The sequence below is a fragment of the Actinia tenebrosa genome, unplaced genomic scaffold, assembly GCF_029948245.1.
Source record: "Actinia tenebrosa isolate PJP-AT-01 unplaced genomic scaffold, QUT_ActTen_1.0 PGA_scaffold0__85_contigs__length_37466705, whole genome shotgun sequence".
Classification (NCBI taxonomy): domain Eukaryota; kingdom Metazoa; phylum Cnidaria; class Anthozoa; order Actiniaria; family Actiniidae; genus Actinia; species Actinia tenebrosa.
Genome location: NW_028292569.1, coordinates 15,317,871 through 15,333,454, shown reverse-complemented (window position 1 = coordinate 15,333,454; position 15,584 = coordinate 15,317,871). Strand labels below are relative to the sequence as shown.

Below are 15,584 nucleotides of genomic sequence, written 5' to 3'. Positions count from 1 at the left end.
CAGCAAGAAAGAGGCGATTATTATAATAAACTTCACTGATTTTTCTTCATCTAGATTACTCCCGGCCCCTGGTGCAAGAGTGTAGGTAGAGTCACGCATTCTCCATTACAGGTCCTGTCTCGGACTCTGATCTTGAAGGGAATTACAACACTTGTGCCTTTTCAATTACCACAAAGACACCTTTGTCGGTTAATCAACCAAACCGTGGCTCAAAATTAAAATCCACTCTTCAAACACACGGCACATCAAAGACGTATTAGTAATCAAAAATGTTTCCATAGGCAGACCTAATAAAAAATGTGCCATTACCAAATACGCGCCATGTTGTCATAACTTTCTTTAACAGTCCCTGTCATCCAGCTGTACTAACGCCTTTCGCCTCCTAATCTCGGCCAGTGTTTGCGTAAGTATTTTCGGCGTTTTTGTTTGCTCTTTCGCTGTTTAACCTAGGTGATTCAGCCGTATATTTCTTTTATTACTTTTTGTCGTCTAATCAAAGTTTTTCTTTGAGACAATCAAATATTTTTTTGATGATGATTTCAGAATTGTTGAAAGGTTGTCAATGAAAAGCGCACCATTTGTATCAATTGTAAAGGACACCTATAAGCCGACGCTAAAATTATGTCGAAACAATGTAACCACTTAACTAAGTTTAATCGAATTGAATTATTAACACCAAACAACATCAGTTTTTCATTGTGCATTTAAAGCTCGCAAACTGAAAAACGAAAATTTGAAGAAAAAAAGGAATAGAAAAGAAAAAGTTTTTCTTACTGTTGCCTGCAGGCCATCACAAATTTCAGAATATTGAAGAAATTTATAAACATAAATGAGCGTTAGACAAGTCTGCATGCAATACAATGAACCTTGTACGACAATGAAATACACCCAACAAAAAGAGTTGTGAAAATTCTTTAATTTTTGAAACTAAACGAAAATAAGAAATGGCAAAGGACATGTACGTAGTGTCATAGAAAATTACTTAAAATTAAAGTAACCAGTTCTCCTTTCCATGATAGTACAATTGTTTTCTAGCTTATAGTCCATGTGGAACTAGAAATAATTCTATGATTATAGTTTGTCATTCATTGTTAAAACCGTGGTACAGTAACTTGTGGCTATTCGGGATTACGTTAGTCGGGCCCCGTTGCATTATGGACTAGGTGCTCCAAGTGTACTGGCTGTAGTGCGTATTTATCAATTTGTGTGTAAGTTTAGATTATCATGCTTGTAAAAAATATATATATATTAATAGATTAATAGGGGGAATTAAGGCAAACTGGTGCGGTGGTTGAAGTAGAGATGTGTAGATGATGTATCAGTTCCGGCTCCGTCCTCACATGTCCTTCTTCCCCGCTCGGTCTCATTTCGTTTCCTTTCTGTATTCTCTTTCATCTTTCCTCTTCTTTTACTTCTCTTTTTCATTTGTTTGGAGTGGACGCCACTTGAGAGTCAAACGTCGTAGATAGAATGTTTCTTTACCATTTTGTTTCTTAACAAAATTTGCCCTAAATGAGTTTGTCAAGATTTCTCTTCGCTACCATGCAATTCATATTTATTCTATCCTTTTTATTTTTTAACAGGATTTTCGTCTGAAATGAAACTCGCCCCTTAAACAGATATCTTTAGTAAAAGAGGTCCTCCTTCTGACACTCAGCTCCTTGAACCGCGCCACTTTCCCGATGAAGCTGAACTCCAAGGAGCATTGCTTGACCTGAAAACGAAATTCTTAAAAGAGCAATTGAGAGAGCATTTCGGTATAGGGTACATGGAACTGGTTTTCAGACGAGATGGAATGAAGAAGTAAGTATGGACACTGAATTTAATCAATTTCGACAACAATGGTGCATATATTGGTGGTTTGTGTATAAAAATAAGTTTATAAATCAGTTATAAATTCATAATAATAGTAAAAAGAATCCTATTTGACTTGGTGTTCATTAATGTAAACTCTTCTTTCTCGTAGTGCAGCAGCAAAAGCAGTCTTTACAAGCCACCCCTGAGGTCCTCGTGAAAACGTGGTACATCCTGTAGTAATCAGGGTGTAAAATATGGCACGTGCATAATGGGGTAGGTCACAAAACGCCAGTGTGATCCAGTACCATGGTGATTGGGTCCCAAACGTGCCAACAAGTTTCAAGATGATGGCAGGCAACCAGCAAAGGTAATGAACAAGTACCAAATATACCAACATTTTGACTGTTTGCCTTCGTCTCATGTAAAGCACGGCACTCCCACCCGAGGATGGTGTGCGAGACACTTTAAGTTTCTTGATTATCTTGACAAACGTGAGAACCATGAAGATTATAGGTACAACTGTAAGCAGGAGGACTGGGACGAGTAAGTAGAAGATGCCACTGGACCCAGTCTTCCAGGTCTCGTCACAGACGTGCCCTAGTGCTCCACCTGGAGTTGTGACGGTTTTTCTGCCATAAACGTGGAAATAGACACCAAACAAAGCGAAGCTGAGAAGCCATATTCCAGGAAATGCCCACTTCCAGGTCATGGAATTTATACACTTCTGGTACGACACGGGTTTGCAGATCCCATAATACCTTTCGAGGCATACCGCGCAAAGTGTCAGGACCGTTACTCCATAACCTATGTATACCATTGAAAAACTGGCCTTGCAGAAAATCGTCAGAGATATGCCAATTCATTTCGACATTGTCGACCGTCAACGTTGCAAATAACAACGACACGATATCCCAGGACAAGAGGTTTATCATGAACCAGTCTAGTGGCTTCAGGATTTCGTTCCAGCCATATATTATTGTAATTACGAATAAATTACAGACAAGAGAACATAGTATGGTCAACAGTGCGACACATAGATAGATGGTGTTAAGGTAAGGGCTAATTCCATCGGTCAGACTCATTTGATCAGGCATAATAAATCCGATCAAAACTTGCTACGTGTCTAAAGAATTAGAAAGACTGTTGATTTTGAAGCCGCTAATCAAATCCTTAAACATACAAACTCGACGTACTGAATGCGTCAGTAGTTCAGCTAAAGCTTTGTTGTTGATTCAATGGGTCACCAAATATGACAGTCCATCAAGACACACAGGTGATGCTTTTATGTCGATGCTTAGAGGTGACTTGGGTATCTAATGGGCCGTTGCCTCGAAAGATGGCTGGCACCTTCCGTGTAAACCATCCGAGTATCTTATCAATACCCCGGAAAAACTTGTAGAGTTCTAGAACGTAGATTCCTATGCTTTAAAATGTGTAGCAATCTTAGTTTGGCCAAAGAAAGCCAACTTTTACGAGTGTTTTGATGGGAATACTTGAAAAAATGTAAACAACAGGGATACCACGCGAATGTTAAAACCTTTGTGTTGAACTGAAGTCTTCTGAGTTGTATCGAAAAATCCAAAGTCTTGGCTTGGTCTTTCGGGTGCTCTCTCTTTCACTTAACAAGTGTGAAATGTCTGCCTTGGCTCGGACGTTTTCTTTTACAACGCAAAACTCTAAGACGTAGAAAGCTGGAGCAAGTCACTAAGCAATTTATTGCATGCTGTCGTTCGTTCGTCTTCTTGAATCGCAAAACACATAAATAGTAAAGTAGCTGAGTTCAATTTCAAGCAAGTCTTTCTCGCTTAACTGCTTACGAAGTAGTGAACTTGAGCTGAAATTCCACTTTGAATTTCAAGAAATAATTAATCTTGATCGTACTCTTGTTCGGCTTGTCTTTGGCAGCGATAGCCAAAGTTTTCCAAAGTACTAGAAGACAGCTGCAGTCCAAGTATGTAATCAGTCACTCTTTGGATTGATCGATGCTTATTAAACGAGTCAACAAATGTTGATTAAAACACAAATAAGCAGTTATCATTCCTTTTCTCGAAGCCTCCCTCTTCTCAAGTTTGGTAACAACTGTCTTTATGCTTTCCTCAGGGCGACAGACTTGAACTTGGCTTCCTAAAACAGAAACTTTCAGCTTCGGTAAACGTCAAATATCTTTGAAATCTTGTGCAGGATTGATGAATAATTTGAAATGTGTATAAAAAAATGACTGCCGGAGGGTGGTTTGGAGAACAAAAGACTCTTCACAAGCAATACAAATGCAAAACAAAACACTACGATTTTCAGCCAATCATAGCCACGTTTTGAACAACGAACTTCAAACAGGAAAAGACCTCATACGGCATTGTTGAAAGCCTTGAAATCAGTTAAGGCATAATCATAGAATCTTCTGAAAAAAAACTTTTGTATTCCTAGAGAGTTGTTTGATATTGTTTATACACTTTTTTGTTGTTTTGATTTTGTTGATAATAGTTTCGTGTGGTGTTCGTAATGTAAATTCGATGTTGCCATGCTAACGGCTGCTTTCATGGTCTAATCTTAATTTCTTTTCTCTTCATATTCAGAGGTAATCCTTTATTGTGCCATAATTGCCTTGATTTCTTAAAGTATGTCAATTTTAAAAATTTGTAAATAAAAAAGCGGTCAGCGGAAGGAAATACGTAGGAGTGGAATGTATTCGTTTGCGCATGAAAGGAATAAATAAAATGGCAGAAAATTTGCGACGGCTGCAACTCGTTGAAAATATTTTGCTGGCAGCGACTCCAAATATCTTTGATTGAGTTGCTTATACTTACCAGAGTAATTCTTAAATCAAACAAGACAACTAACACAGAACTGCATGTAGTGTACAGTTTTATTATTGTTATCATCTTTACACATGTGTTTTAGCATTTTTCGTGCTTCGTGTTCTTGTTAATAGAAAAAATTGTAAACGTTATCATCCTTAACGGTTTAATAAAATGACGGGAAATTTGCGACCACGGCTGCAGCTCGTCGAAAATATTTTATTATTATCTTTATTATTATCTTTAGTAGTAGTAGTAGCAGCAGCAGCAGCAGCAGCAGCAGCAGCAGCAGCAGCAGCAGCAGCAGCAGTAGTAGTAGTAGTAGTATCATTATCTTTACATATATGTGTTTTAAAAATTTTCGTGCTTCGTGTGCTTGTTGTTAGAAAATAATAATTTTATTATTATTATCATCTTTACACATGTGTTTTAGCATTTTTCGTGCTTCGTGTTCTAGTGTTATTAGAAAAAATAGTAAACCGCGTTATCGGAGTTTACCAGGTCTTTTGAATGTTTAGAAAGGGAAAATAAGCAAACTAATCTTGTACGATTACAGAGCAGTGTTTTCGTGTAGTAGGTTAGCTTTCCCCAAGCCGTTATCCTTGGTGTATGGTTTGTCGTTTTCTATTCCCATCAATTGGGTCATCATGAAGGAGATCTTCTTTGGATAACTTGAAAACGACTCCTGAGCCAAAGGCGTCGCCCATGACGTTGGAGGCGGTACGGAATCGATCACTAAACAAAATAACAAAAATCTGAACAATTTCTCAAGATTGCATAATGGTACAGTTCGTCTATTAGTTCGTCTACAGTCACGTGATCTATTAATAATTTTAATGATATACAAGGAAATGCTAGGATCGGGAAAGGGGGATAAGGAGAGTATGGAGTTTGTGCTGAGCCATCAGGCAAGGATTTATTACATCCACGATAATCTAGTGACTTACATGAACCAATCGACCGCGAAGATCAGACCAATGTCTTCTGCAGGAACATTGATGGCTTGACAGACAATCACCATGGTAATGAGACCTGCTGATGGAACAGCAGCGGCTCCAACGGCGGCAGCAGTGGCTGTGAGGCTGACAAAACAGACAACGACGGTATTTTTTATTTATGAAGCACGTAAAAATTTGGTACCGATGAAATACAGCTCCCTGGGCCATCTTGAAAGGCAACCGTGCCTTTGCATTGAAGCGAGACCAATGAGACCTTTTGTAACACCTTGGACAATTATTCGCATGTCTTTATCATTGCAAGCTCATCGTTCATCTAGCTGGGATGCGAAGGCATGGCTACCTTTCAAGATGGCGCAGGGAACTGTGAAGGGGACTATTTGAAGAAAGTTCACTGGAAGGCTAGTTACAAGCTTGTGGCGCAATAACTGCTATACGTACCAAGTGGTGATGATTTTCCCCGCTCCCATTGGTATGTTGTTCATCTGCGCGATCCAGATAGCCCCCACTGCTTCATACAGAGCAGTACCATCCATGTTGACTGTAGCTCCAAGGGGTAACACGAACCTGGTGATGCGGGGATCAATACCGAGCTTCTCTTCCGTACATCGAATCGTGGTCGGAAGCGTTGCAGCACTATTATGGATGGAGACAATTTTACAAACATAAATATCCGAAATGAGTTTGCTTTAATTATAAAAATGTTGATGAAAGAATGACTTCTGTCGTACATAGAGTTCGTTATGGCAGGTGTACCGCTGAGGTAGGCCAAAAACAGCGGTGATACTTATAGTGATTCTTTGACACTTAGAGGCCTTGTTAAAGACCTTAATTTCCGTTATGCATTTCCAATACATTTATACTCATGTCACTTCACAAGCGCTATTGGTTAATAAATAAATAAAACACAAGGGAAAGATACGTGGTCTGAAATGGAAAAATTAACGCCTATGTTAAGAAGGTTTATTGATACTGCGTTTGCGTGTCACTCATGTCACGCTGACTTATGTTGGAAACTTAAGGAAGATTGCCCTACTTGTCTAACAATACGTTGTGATTTACCTAAATACTGTGCTCTTATCACACTATAACTTCATGGCCGTCACATCACCCATATTACGTCACATTTTCTTAAGTATGCAGAATGTGTGGTGACTCACCTGGATGCTGTACTCTTATCATGCTGATGTCATGCCACTCACATCACGCTACTCGTGTTACACTTGCTTTTGTATGCAGAATATGTTGTGACTCACCTGGATGCTGTTCCCCAAGCCGTGATAAGCGCGTCACTCATTTTGGCCATAAACTTGTACGGGTTAGTTCGCGTTACAATAAAGTAGATGAGAGGTAGGATAATTAACGTATGGATGAGAACCCCTACAATTGAGGTGACCATAAACAATCCTAAGGCCTCTAGGGATTTTAGTATGTCATCCATGGCAACCAACTTGGCCGCGGTCAGACTGCAGATGCCGATTGGAGAGGACCTGTGGACGCAAGGAATTATAGTAAGAGTAAATTTAGTAAGACCTTGACATTGTCATACGGGGAATCCAGCGTCCTCATTGGACGAACAGAAAGCTGCATCTCACATTATGACGCTTTGTGTGCCACATACCAGCGTCTTGACTGGACTAGCAGCGTGGTCGTGAGATCTGTTTCTGCTTAATTGTTAGTGAAAGTTAGTTATTTCACAATATCTCAAGCCACACTTGATTCGATGTCATTTGACTTACCACATAACGACTGTGATCATCCTCATCACCGCTTGGTTTAGCGACTCAAACAGCGTCTTCAGTGGCATTCCCTGCTCTCCCATCCTACTCAGCACAGCTCCCAACACGATGGAGAACAGTACCAGACCAAGAACATTCATTGAGCTTCCATGAACGGGGGAAGTACCTGCAGGGATCTTGCTGTATGATCTGCTCACAAGCTCCTTCACCGTGACGACCTTGTGGGTGGCATTCACGGCAAATTCAGCGATGATTCCGCTTGTTTCGTTTTGTTTGTTTGTCTCTATTGTCTTGTTGTATTCTCGATACTTGGCTTCCAGTGATGAGTATTTCGTCTGTCTCTACAGTTTTATTTGGGACGTATGTTAGAAGAATAGAAAATCAGTTTATATTCTTTTTTCTGACTTACGACTTGCTGCTCATTCTCTCGTGAACATCAGAAATGCAAATTTCGGCACTTACTTGATTAAAGGTAGCTTCGGCGATGTTTGGTGGAAATAAACTCCTAATGATACGAAAAACAATGAACCAACATTAGTATGAAACTGATTAAAAGGATAAGATTAATTTACGAGAACTACTAGGGAATAAAAAGAGAGAAGAATAGGAGAAACCAAGCTCATTTTAGAGATGTGATTGTCTATTATGAAGCTAATTTTTTCTCGAAAAACAAGTTTGATTTGAATTTGAATTTTATTAAATAATATAGTTAATGGTTTGAAAACTTATTGTTCTAAGATTTTGTTCGACTTTATCCATTTTTGTATGACGTTGACCGTGCACAGAGAAGGAAAAGTTGCCTCCGTTTGTATATATTACTTAAGGAATATAGAACTATTTTCCTCTTAAGGAGGCTCTGGGTAGTTTTAGTCTGGCACACCTAGCTGCATTGAAACGGCTACAACTTCGTCTTGAAGAACTCGATCTGCAAGCGCTTTTCACACAATGTCAGGAAAGGATTAAAGGTTTCAAAAATGATAAATTAGTTTAAAGCGGCCTTTTCAGTATGACGTAATGGTGACATCATAGAAATCATTTACCGCTTATTTTCTCGAAAACTAGACCTAAACTTTCAAAGCGACTTGCACCAGTCGATAGTATTCATCAAGGCACCCAACATATTGCAATATGAAAAAAATGTATGAGAGCGTTTTCCAAATATTACGCGGTGAATATTTTCATGGACTTTTACTATTATTTCCAGCGTGTCAACTTTATACCCTCAAAATCGGGACTTTAATTTAGTGAATTCAATATTTTTAGTAGCTAGAATATAGGTACGGATATAGACACTGTCCTTATTGAGTATGAATCAAATTGTGACTTTCTTTCTAACGTTATGGATTTTTTGATATGAAGCTAAATGACCCCATTTGTTGTCAAACGCGATAGAAAATATCGTTGAAAGCGGCATTCAAAAAATCGTCGAACGATTTTTTTCTAAATGAAGTCACTAAAAGATGTATATTTTACAAATATTTTCCTTTAATTTCATATGCATTGAAGGGTTTTAAGGCAGTCAAATAAAAATAAGTACGCTCATAACTACTTTCGCCCACGGCTGCTTGTTGATTATTCACGCTTGACTTCCGTGTTATTCCTTGTCGTGTGCTGTTAGTTGTGAGCGTACTTATTTTTATTTGACTACCTTAAAACCCTTCAATGCATATGAAATTAAAGGAAAATAGTTGTAAAATATACATCTTTTAGTGACTTCATTTAGAAAAAAATCGTTCGACGATTTTTTGAATGCCGCTTTCAACGATATTTTCTATCGCGTTTGACAACAAATGGGGTCATTTAGCTTCATATCAAAAAATCCATAACGTTAGAAAGAAAGTCACAATTTGATTCATACTCAATAAGGACAGTGTCTATATCCGTACCTATATTCTAGCTACTAAAAATATTGAATTCACTAAATTAAAGTCCCGATTTTGAGGGTATAAAGTTGACACGCTGGAAATAATAGTAAAAGTCCATGAAAATATTCACCGCGTAATATTTGGAAAACGCTCTCATACATTTTTTTCATATTGCAATATGTTGGGTGCCTTGATGAATACTATCGACTGGTGCAAGTCGCTTTGAAAATTTAGGTCTAGTTTTCGAGAAAATAAGCGGTAAACGATTTCTATGATGTCATCGTTACGTCATACTGAAAAGGCCGCTTTAAACTAATTTATCATTTTTGAAACCTTTAATCCTTTCCTGACATTGTGTGAAAAGCGCTTGCAGATCGAGTTCTTCAAGACGAAGTTGTAGCCGTTTCAATGCGGCTTAGGTGTGCCAGACCAAAACTACCCTGAGCCTCCTTAAAGTATGTTCTAAAATAGTTATTATTTATTAATAATGGTTATTATTAATCCCATTTGATTAAGATTAATTGTTTATTTAAAAGGAATCAAATCGCCCTTTTTCATGCTTTCTTATTTATCATCTAGTGACTTAACTGTATCATAACGAAGTTCCCGTGACCAGCGCTCCTAATGTTTCTTACCCAGCAGTTCAGTAATTTGATCGAGGAATTTTGAATGCTGAAGCATCACTGCACATTCAAGGCGTTCAATATTCCTATTTGTATCAGAGTAATTCTAATCATTTATATCCATAAGTATGTTTTCTCCACCACCGACTGGTGTCACTGAAATTGTATGATTTAAATAAAACGCTTGATGTTGGTCGAAACTGGTTTGAAGTTTCAAAGCTCTCGCAACCTCGAAACCCCATTCCAATCTCCTTGCTAATCGGTCGTCATTCAGCAAACCTTTTCTTTAGTGAGCTATAGTATCGATTAAACCCCTTCATGTTACTACTACTTTATGATTACGAATGAATTTCAGCTTTACAAGAGCAATTTATCATGAATTTTGACATTGTGAATCTCTGGATGCGGAAGGAGAATCAAGTTACAAGTCGGGCATAAATTTGGATCATTGTCATACCTGATCAGATCGAGGAACGAATCAACAGTCCGAAATTTTGGCGTGTATTTCCCATCAACATTTGGTTTTCCTCCCTTTCCTGGCTGGATGGACGTCACTAAGATAATACCCAGGACAACTGCGACAAAAGTCGTACTCAAGAAATATATAACAGTGCGGCGACCGATTTTGGCTGTTGCTTTAGAATCAAGGGATGCAACAGCAGTGACGAGGCTGGCGACGATCAGAGGAAGGATTAACAATTTGAGCATGTTCATGAACAGCTCGCCTGGGAATCCTATCAGCATCACTGCAGTTTTCCTGTCTTCAACGTCGGTGATGTCGTTGATTTTTCCATTTGCTGTTATTCCAATGATAAAGCCGATCACGACACCAATAAGAATGAATGTCAGCAAAAGATCGCTGCGCAGGAAGCGAAAGAAGGCACGGAGACACCCGCAGCAAACATTGTCGTTCTCTCTTCTTTCTAACCATTTCGCCATTTTTCTGTTCTGCGATGGTTTCCTTTACGAACTACGTACCTTGTCCAACAAATATTGAGGAAAAAACTGCACCCCTATTGTCATTGAAAGAATTTTGTATGCAAAATTCCAGTTTCAGATCACATGACATCTCCTTGAGAATTTTTTTAATGACGATTGAAATATTGATGGTTAAAATATTTACGCATGAAAGAATCAACGCAAGAACAAACAACGAAGCTAAATAGGTCTATTACACCTTTTGCTGTTCATTAACAGAAAATGTACATTCATTTGTGCCAATAGTTGTATCAATAACGTGTAATGTACTTTCATCAACACCACAAGTAACATTATTAGCGCGGATCAACTTTCAACAACGATATTTGACTATGCGTGTACATTCATAGGCATCAATGGACAATCAATAGCGCGTTTGTACATTCATATGCGCGGAATGTATTTTCTTGTTCGCGAAATTCAACTTCAATAACACCAAATGACAGACAATTGCATTTATGGACAATCATTTACCCAAAAGTGAAAATTCATTAGTGCTATTAGCATAATCATTGACAATCTATAACGCGCTTGGACAATCATGAGGGTCAATGTTATATTCTATAGCGTGGTTCGACAAACATTTGCATGATTCGAATAAACAATAAGAGAAATAAAACAATCATTAGCGTTTTTTTTTTCAATCACTTTAATACATATAAAAAACTCAGGAAACTGCCTCCATAATAGCGGCTGCGTAGGAGAATAGCAATTAGCTCACTTAAAAGCAGCAATTAAAGCCGACATCAGCCGTCCAGAGATCCAACAACATACGAACTATTGGGCTGAGGCAAGACGACAAGGGATTGCTCTAGGTCTCTACAGAAAGCAGTTGCTAATGGCAGGGTTCCAGAGAAATGTGGCAACTATCACTATCGCTAAATGTGATCAGTGGTTCAGATATATGCAAACGTATTTGCCACGATGTATAAATGGCGAAGAAATTGAAGGCTGAAATAGTTTTTTTTTAAATCGCTAATGATTGTTTTATTTCTCTTATTGTTCATTCGAATCATGCAAATGTTTGTCGAGCCACGCTAAAGAATATAACGTTGACCCTCATAATTGTCCAAACGCGTTATAGATTGTCAATGATTATGCTAATAGCACTAATGAATTTTCACTTTTGGGTAAATGATTGTCCATAAATGCAATTGTCTGTCATTTGGTGTTATTGAAGTTGAATTTCGCGAACAAGAAAATACATTCCGCGCACATGAATGTACAAACGCGCTATTGATTGTCCATTGATGCCTATGAATGTACACGCATGGTCAAATATCGTTATTGAAAGTTGATTCGCGTTAATGATGTTACTTGTGGTGTTGATGAAAGTACATTACACGTTATTGATACAACTATTGGCACAAATGAATGTACATTTTCTGTTAATGAACGGCAAAAGGTGTACTGAGGAGTTTGCCTAATGGTCGTGGGTCGTGGGTCGTGGGTACGAAGTCGTGGGTCGTGGGTACGAAGTCGTGGGTCGTGGGTACAAAGTCGTGGGTCGTGGGTACGAAGTCGTGGGTTCCAATTTTTTTCCAAATTTATCATTTATAAATTTAAATTTATCACTATACTTCCAAAACGAAATCGTGTGGCTTTGTTCCTATAAATTCGGTGTAATTGTGGGTTGTTCAAGGTAGTCTGTGTCTGATTTGCGTGACAGTGTTATAAAAATACACCAAAATTGGTGGCCTGGAAAACCTTTTAGCACTTTCTTACATTTCATTTATATTGGCCTTGCTGTTCAAACATAAATTTTTTTGTCGTTGCGAGAAAGCTTGTTTCACTATTTCTTAGTAGTTTTCTATGTTAGTATGCAAATCCTGAGTAAACGACTCGAAAGTGCGGGGTTTACCGTTACCTACGACTCCAAGGTTGATAGGGACTGCTTTTATGCAGCGACAGCGTATCAGTTGGGCTTAAATACCAAGAAGGTCAAAGAAGTTATATTTAGTAACTTAGAGAAGAACCGATTTGATGTAAGTATAATCAAAACGATGTTTTATTCTTGATTTTGCGGGTCTATACCTAAATTATAAGGAAAGTAGAAATTCCAATAGAGTCAGCTGTCTAAAAATCATGTCCACCAACTACATGGAATGAATAATCGCCGGTTTAGGAGATTCCAACACGTGTCTCCATCTTCATCTTCATCACCAGTCTCAAACCTTTTATTCAGTTTTATTGGAACCAAATTTTAATTTCCTGTCTTAATGTATACGAGAGATCTAGTATCTTTTCGTATTGGGTGCGACTGGAAAGAGCCTAGCTATGCCATAGATTGAAATATTTTACTCTGCATTGCTCACGCTGTGTGGACCCTACAAAAACTTTTTTGAATTTCGAATCATTCTCAACACACTTCTAATTCGATCGCTTTTCACATAGTCTATTTTTGCTTCTAATTGTTGGTGTAAAGTTTATGGAAATATCTGATAAGATGCTCCTTTCGTTTTCTATTATCAAGCCAAAACTCAAAATATTTGCTTTTAACAACTCCCAATGACAAACAAGAAATATGTGACCCAAGAGGTCAAGAATTGCGTGACTAGCTAATTTTGAGGACAGCAAAGTTTGGGGATTTTATAGACGTTACCGGTTAATCCTGGTTCAGAGCTTGGTTTGCCTTTTCAAAAACAGGAAAAACCCAGAGTTATAACGCGGCGAGCTTGCGCAGTTTTGAGAACCACCTTACTGAGAACCACTTTGCATAGTAGAGTCGATATTTAAACCTATAAAAAAACCTATAAACTAATAATAGAGACAAAAAGCTATAAGCTTTACGTTAATACTTCGAGTCGAGTTCGCGAATTTACAGGAAGAAAGCTACACAATCTCGTTTTAGAAGAATAGTGAAGAAATGATAAATTTGGAAATTTGGGAAAAAAATGGAACCCACGACTTCGTACCCACGACCCACGACTTCGTACCCACGACTTTGTACCCACGACCCACGACCATTAGGCAAACTCATTACTGAGGTGCTTCAGTTACTATAATCATTATCCATGCCTCTGTGTTCATTATCCATGCCTTTATATTCATTATGTATAGGCCTACCCCGGGTCATTAAGTCGCCTTAAATCGCCTTAAATCGCCTAAAGTCGCCTTAAAATGCCTTAAGTTTGATCTTTTCAGACTTATTTTATACATTTTTGTTTTCATTACTTCTATCATTCATGCATTATTTGACCACCATTACCAGAATGCTTTGCAAATTCCCTCATGAGAAAAATAAGAAAATTGATGAAATGAACAAAACAAAGGAATTCTGGTAGCAGAGGTTCATGACACCACAATGCAAATGTCCTAGCTATTATAGCAGAGCACTCATAGTCATATGAATAATAAAAAACTGGCATAAACTCGACATATAATATTATGTAAATATTTAAGACATGTCACTTAGAGTACAAACTCTATAAGTGTGTAACATAAATACCACTAAATACTAAATTATGCTAATCCTATTGTTTTCTATTGGTTAATTAGCGCTATTTACTACTGAGTAGCTATTACCAATACCTGTTTCAATATTATATTGTAAATAACTTTGAAAAATTATGGTAATAAAGCTAAATCATCATCATCATCATCATAATCATCATCGAGTGTTGCACACTTTTAGTGTTTGTACTCTATCATCATACATATAATAACAAACTGATATGTTCTCATAATATGAAAATAATCAGATATAATATGTAAATAATATTAAGACATATGCTATATATGAGCAGCCAGAATACCTCACTGATATAAGCTGCTATACTAAGTTTTATTTCTCTCTGTTGGGTCATTTGATGTTAGATAATTTTAAAATGGATAATGTTTTAAAATTCTATAAGTCTTAATGTATTTTGAAGTCAATCTTGCTAAAATATGTGGTTTTTGGTAAATAAGAATATTTGATTTTCCAACCAATACTTTTTTGACTGAGATTACTGAGGTTCTCAGAAAGTTTTTATCGCAGACCACGTCATCACTACTCCAAAATTATACAAACTATATAAAGCACTGATTCCTCTTTACGTGCATTTGATTTAAGCTTATATTTTTTGCAATTCATCTTTAAATTTGGCTCAGAAAATTTAGCTAAGTAAGCATATGTATATGAATAATGCTGGAACTTTAAGGCCTAGAAATACACATACACTTGTATACCTAGACACATTTGACTTTATTAATGAAAGCTTTTACTATGTTTGATAAATAAGACGTACTTTACAGGCAGATCGAGAACATTCTAGAACATTATCTACTCACATGCGAGCTATCGCCATGCAGCCATAGGAATTAAAGTCCCTTCATTCCGATCACTTTCACATTCGCATGCAGCTCACCCTAGTTTATAGCTAATAAAAAGATATAACTAGCTAAAAACTAGTGTGAGCTGCGTCGGTGTTTCTAATGAAACAGTAATGATGAAAAGGTAAATTATACACCGTGAAAAGATGAAAAAACTTACTGACGTAAGAGTAAAAGATGTCTTTTGATTGTTTGTTTTTGTTTCCTTGCCTACCTTGCTCTCATTGGTTTCTTTTGTCTTATTCTATCATATATACACTCCTTTCTACCACTTCTTTCTCTTTTACTCGACGAAGGACTAGCGTCCGAAACGTCAGTAAGTTTTTTCATCTTTTCACGGTGTATAATTTACCTTTTCATCATTACTAGTTTATAGCTAGTCATCTCCTCCATTTTAGTGGTGTTATTACACTGACTATCGTAATGCGCTGTGAAATTCAAAGAAAACAAACCATCCGAAAAGCCATTCACAAAACAGTATAACATTCGCCATTTGGAAATATTTTGGCGCGCAAGG

General features: G+C 37.5%; 1 protein-coding gene, 1 long non-coding RNA gene and 1 pseudogene across 2 annotated transcripts; 1 reads left to right on the top strand and 2 right to left on the bottom strand.

Annotated features, from left to right (window-relative positions):
• Positions 1-898: 898 nt before the first annotated feature.
• On the bottom strand, positions 899-4,507 carry LOC116308574 (QRFP-like peptide receptor; annotated as a pseudogene).
• A 135-nt stretch (positions 4,508-4,642) lies between these two features.
• Positions 4,643-10,808, bottom strand: LOC116308571 (excitatory amino acid transporter 3-like). Its single transcript, XM_031719035.2, has 7 exons — positions 10,233-10,808; positions 7,750-7,792; positions 7,288-7,628; positions 6,805-7,038; positions 5,990-6,184; positions 5,540-5,674; positions 4,643-5,327 (listed from the first exon to the last, which is right to left on the bottom strand). Exons 1-7 carry the CDS (start codon positions 10,712-10,714, stop codon positions 5,189-5,191), a joined length of 1,569 nt encoding a protein of 522 aa, XP_031574895.2. The 5' UTR covers positions 10,715-10,808; the 3' UTR covers positions 4,643-5,188.
• Positions 9,507-10,980, top strand: LOC148913568 (uncharacterized). The gene is made up of 2 exons (XR_016120225.1): positions 9,507-9,607; positions 10,131-10,980. It is a non-coding gene; the product is annotated as an uncharacterized LOC148913568 (long non-coding RNA).
• The last annotated feature ends 4,604 nt before the right edge of the window (positions 10,981-15,584 follow it).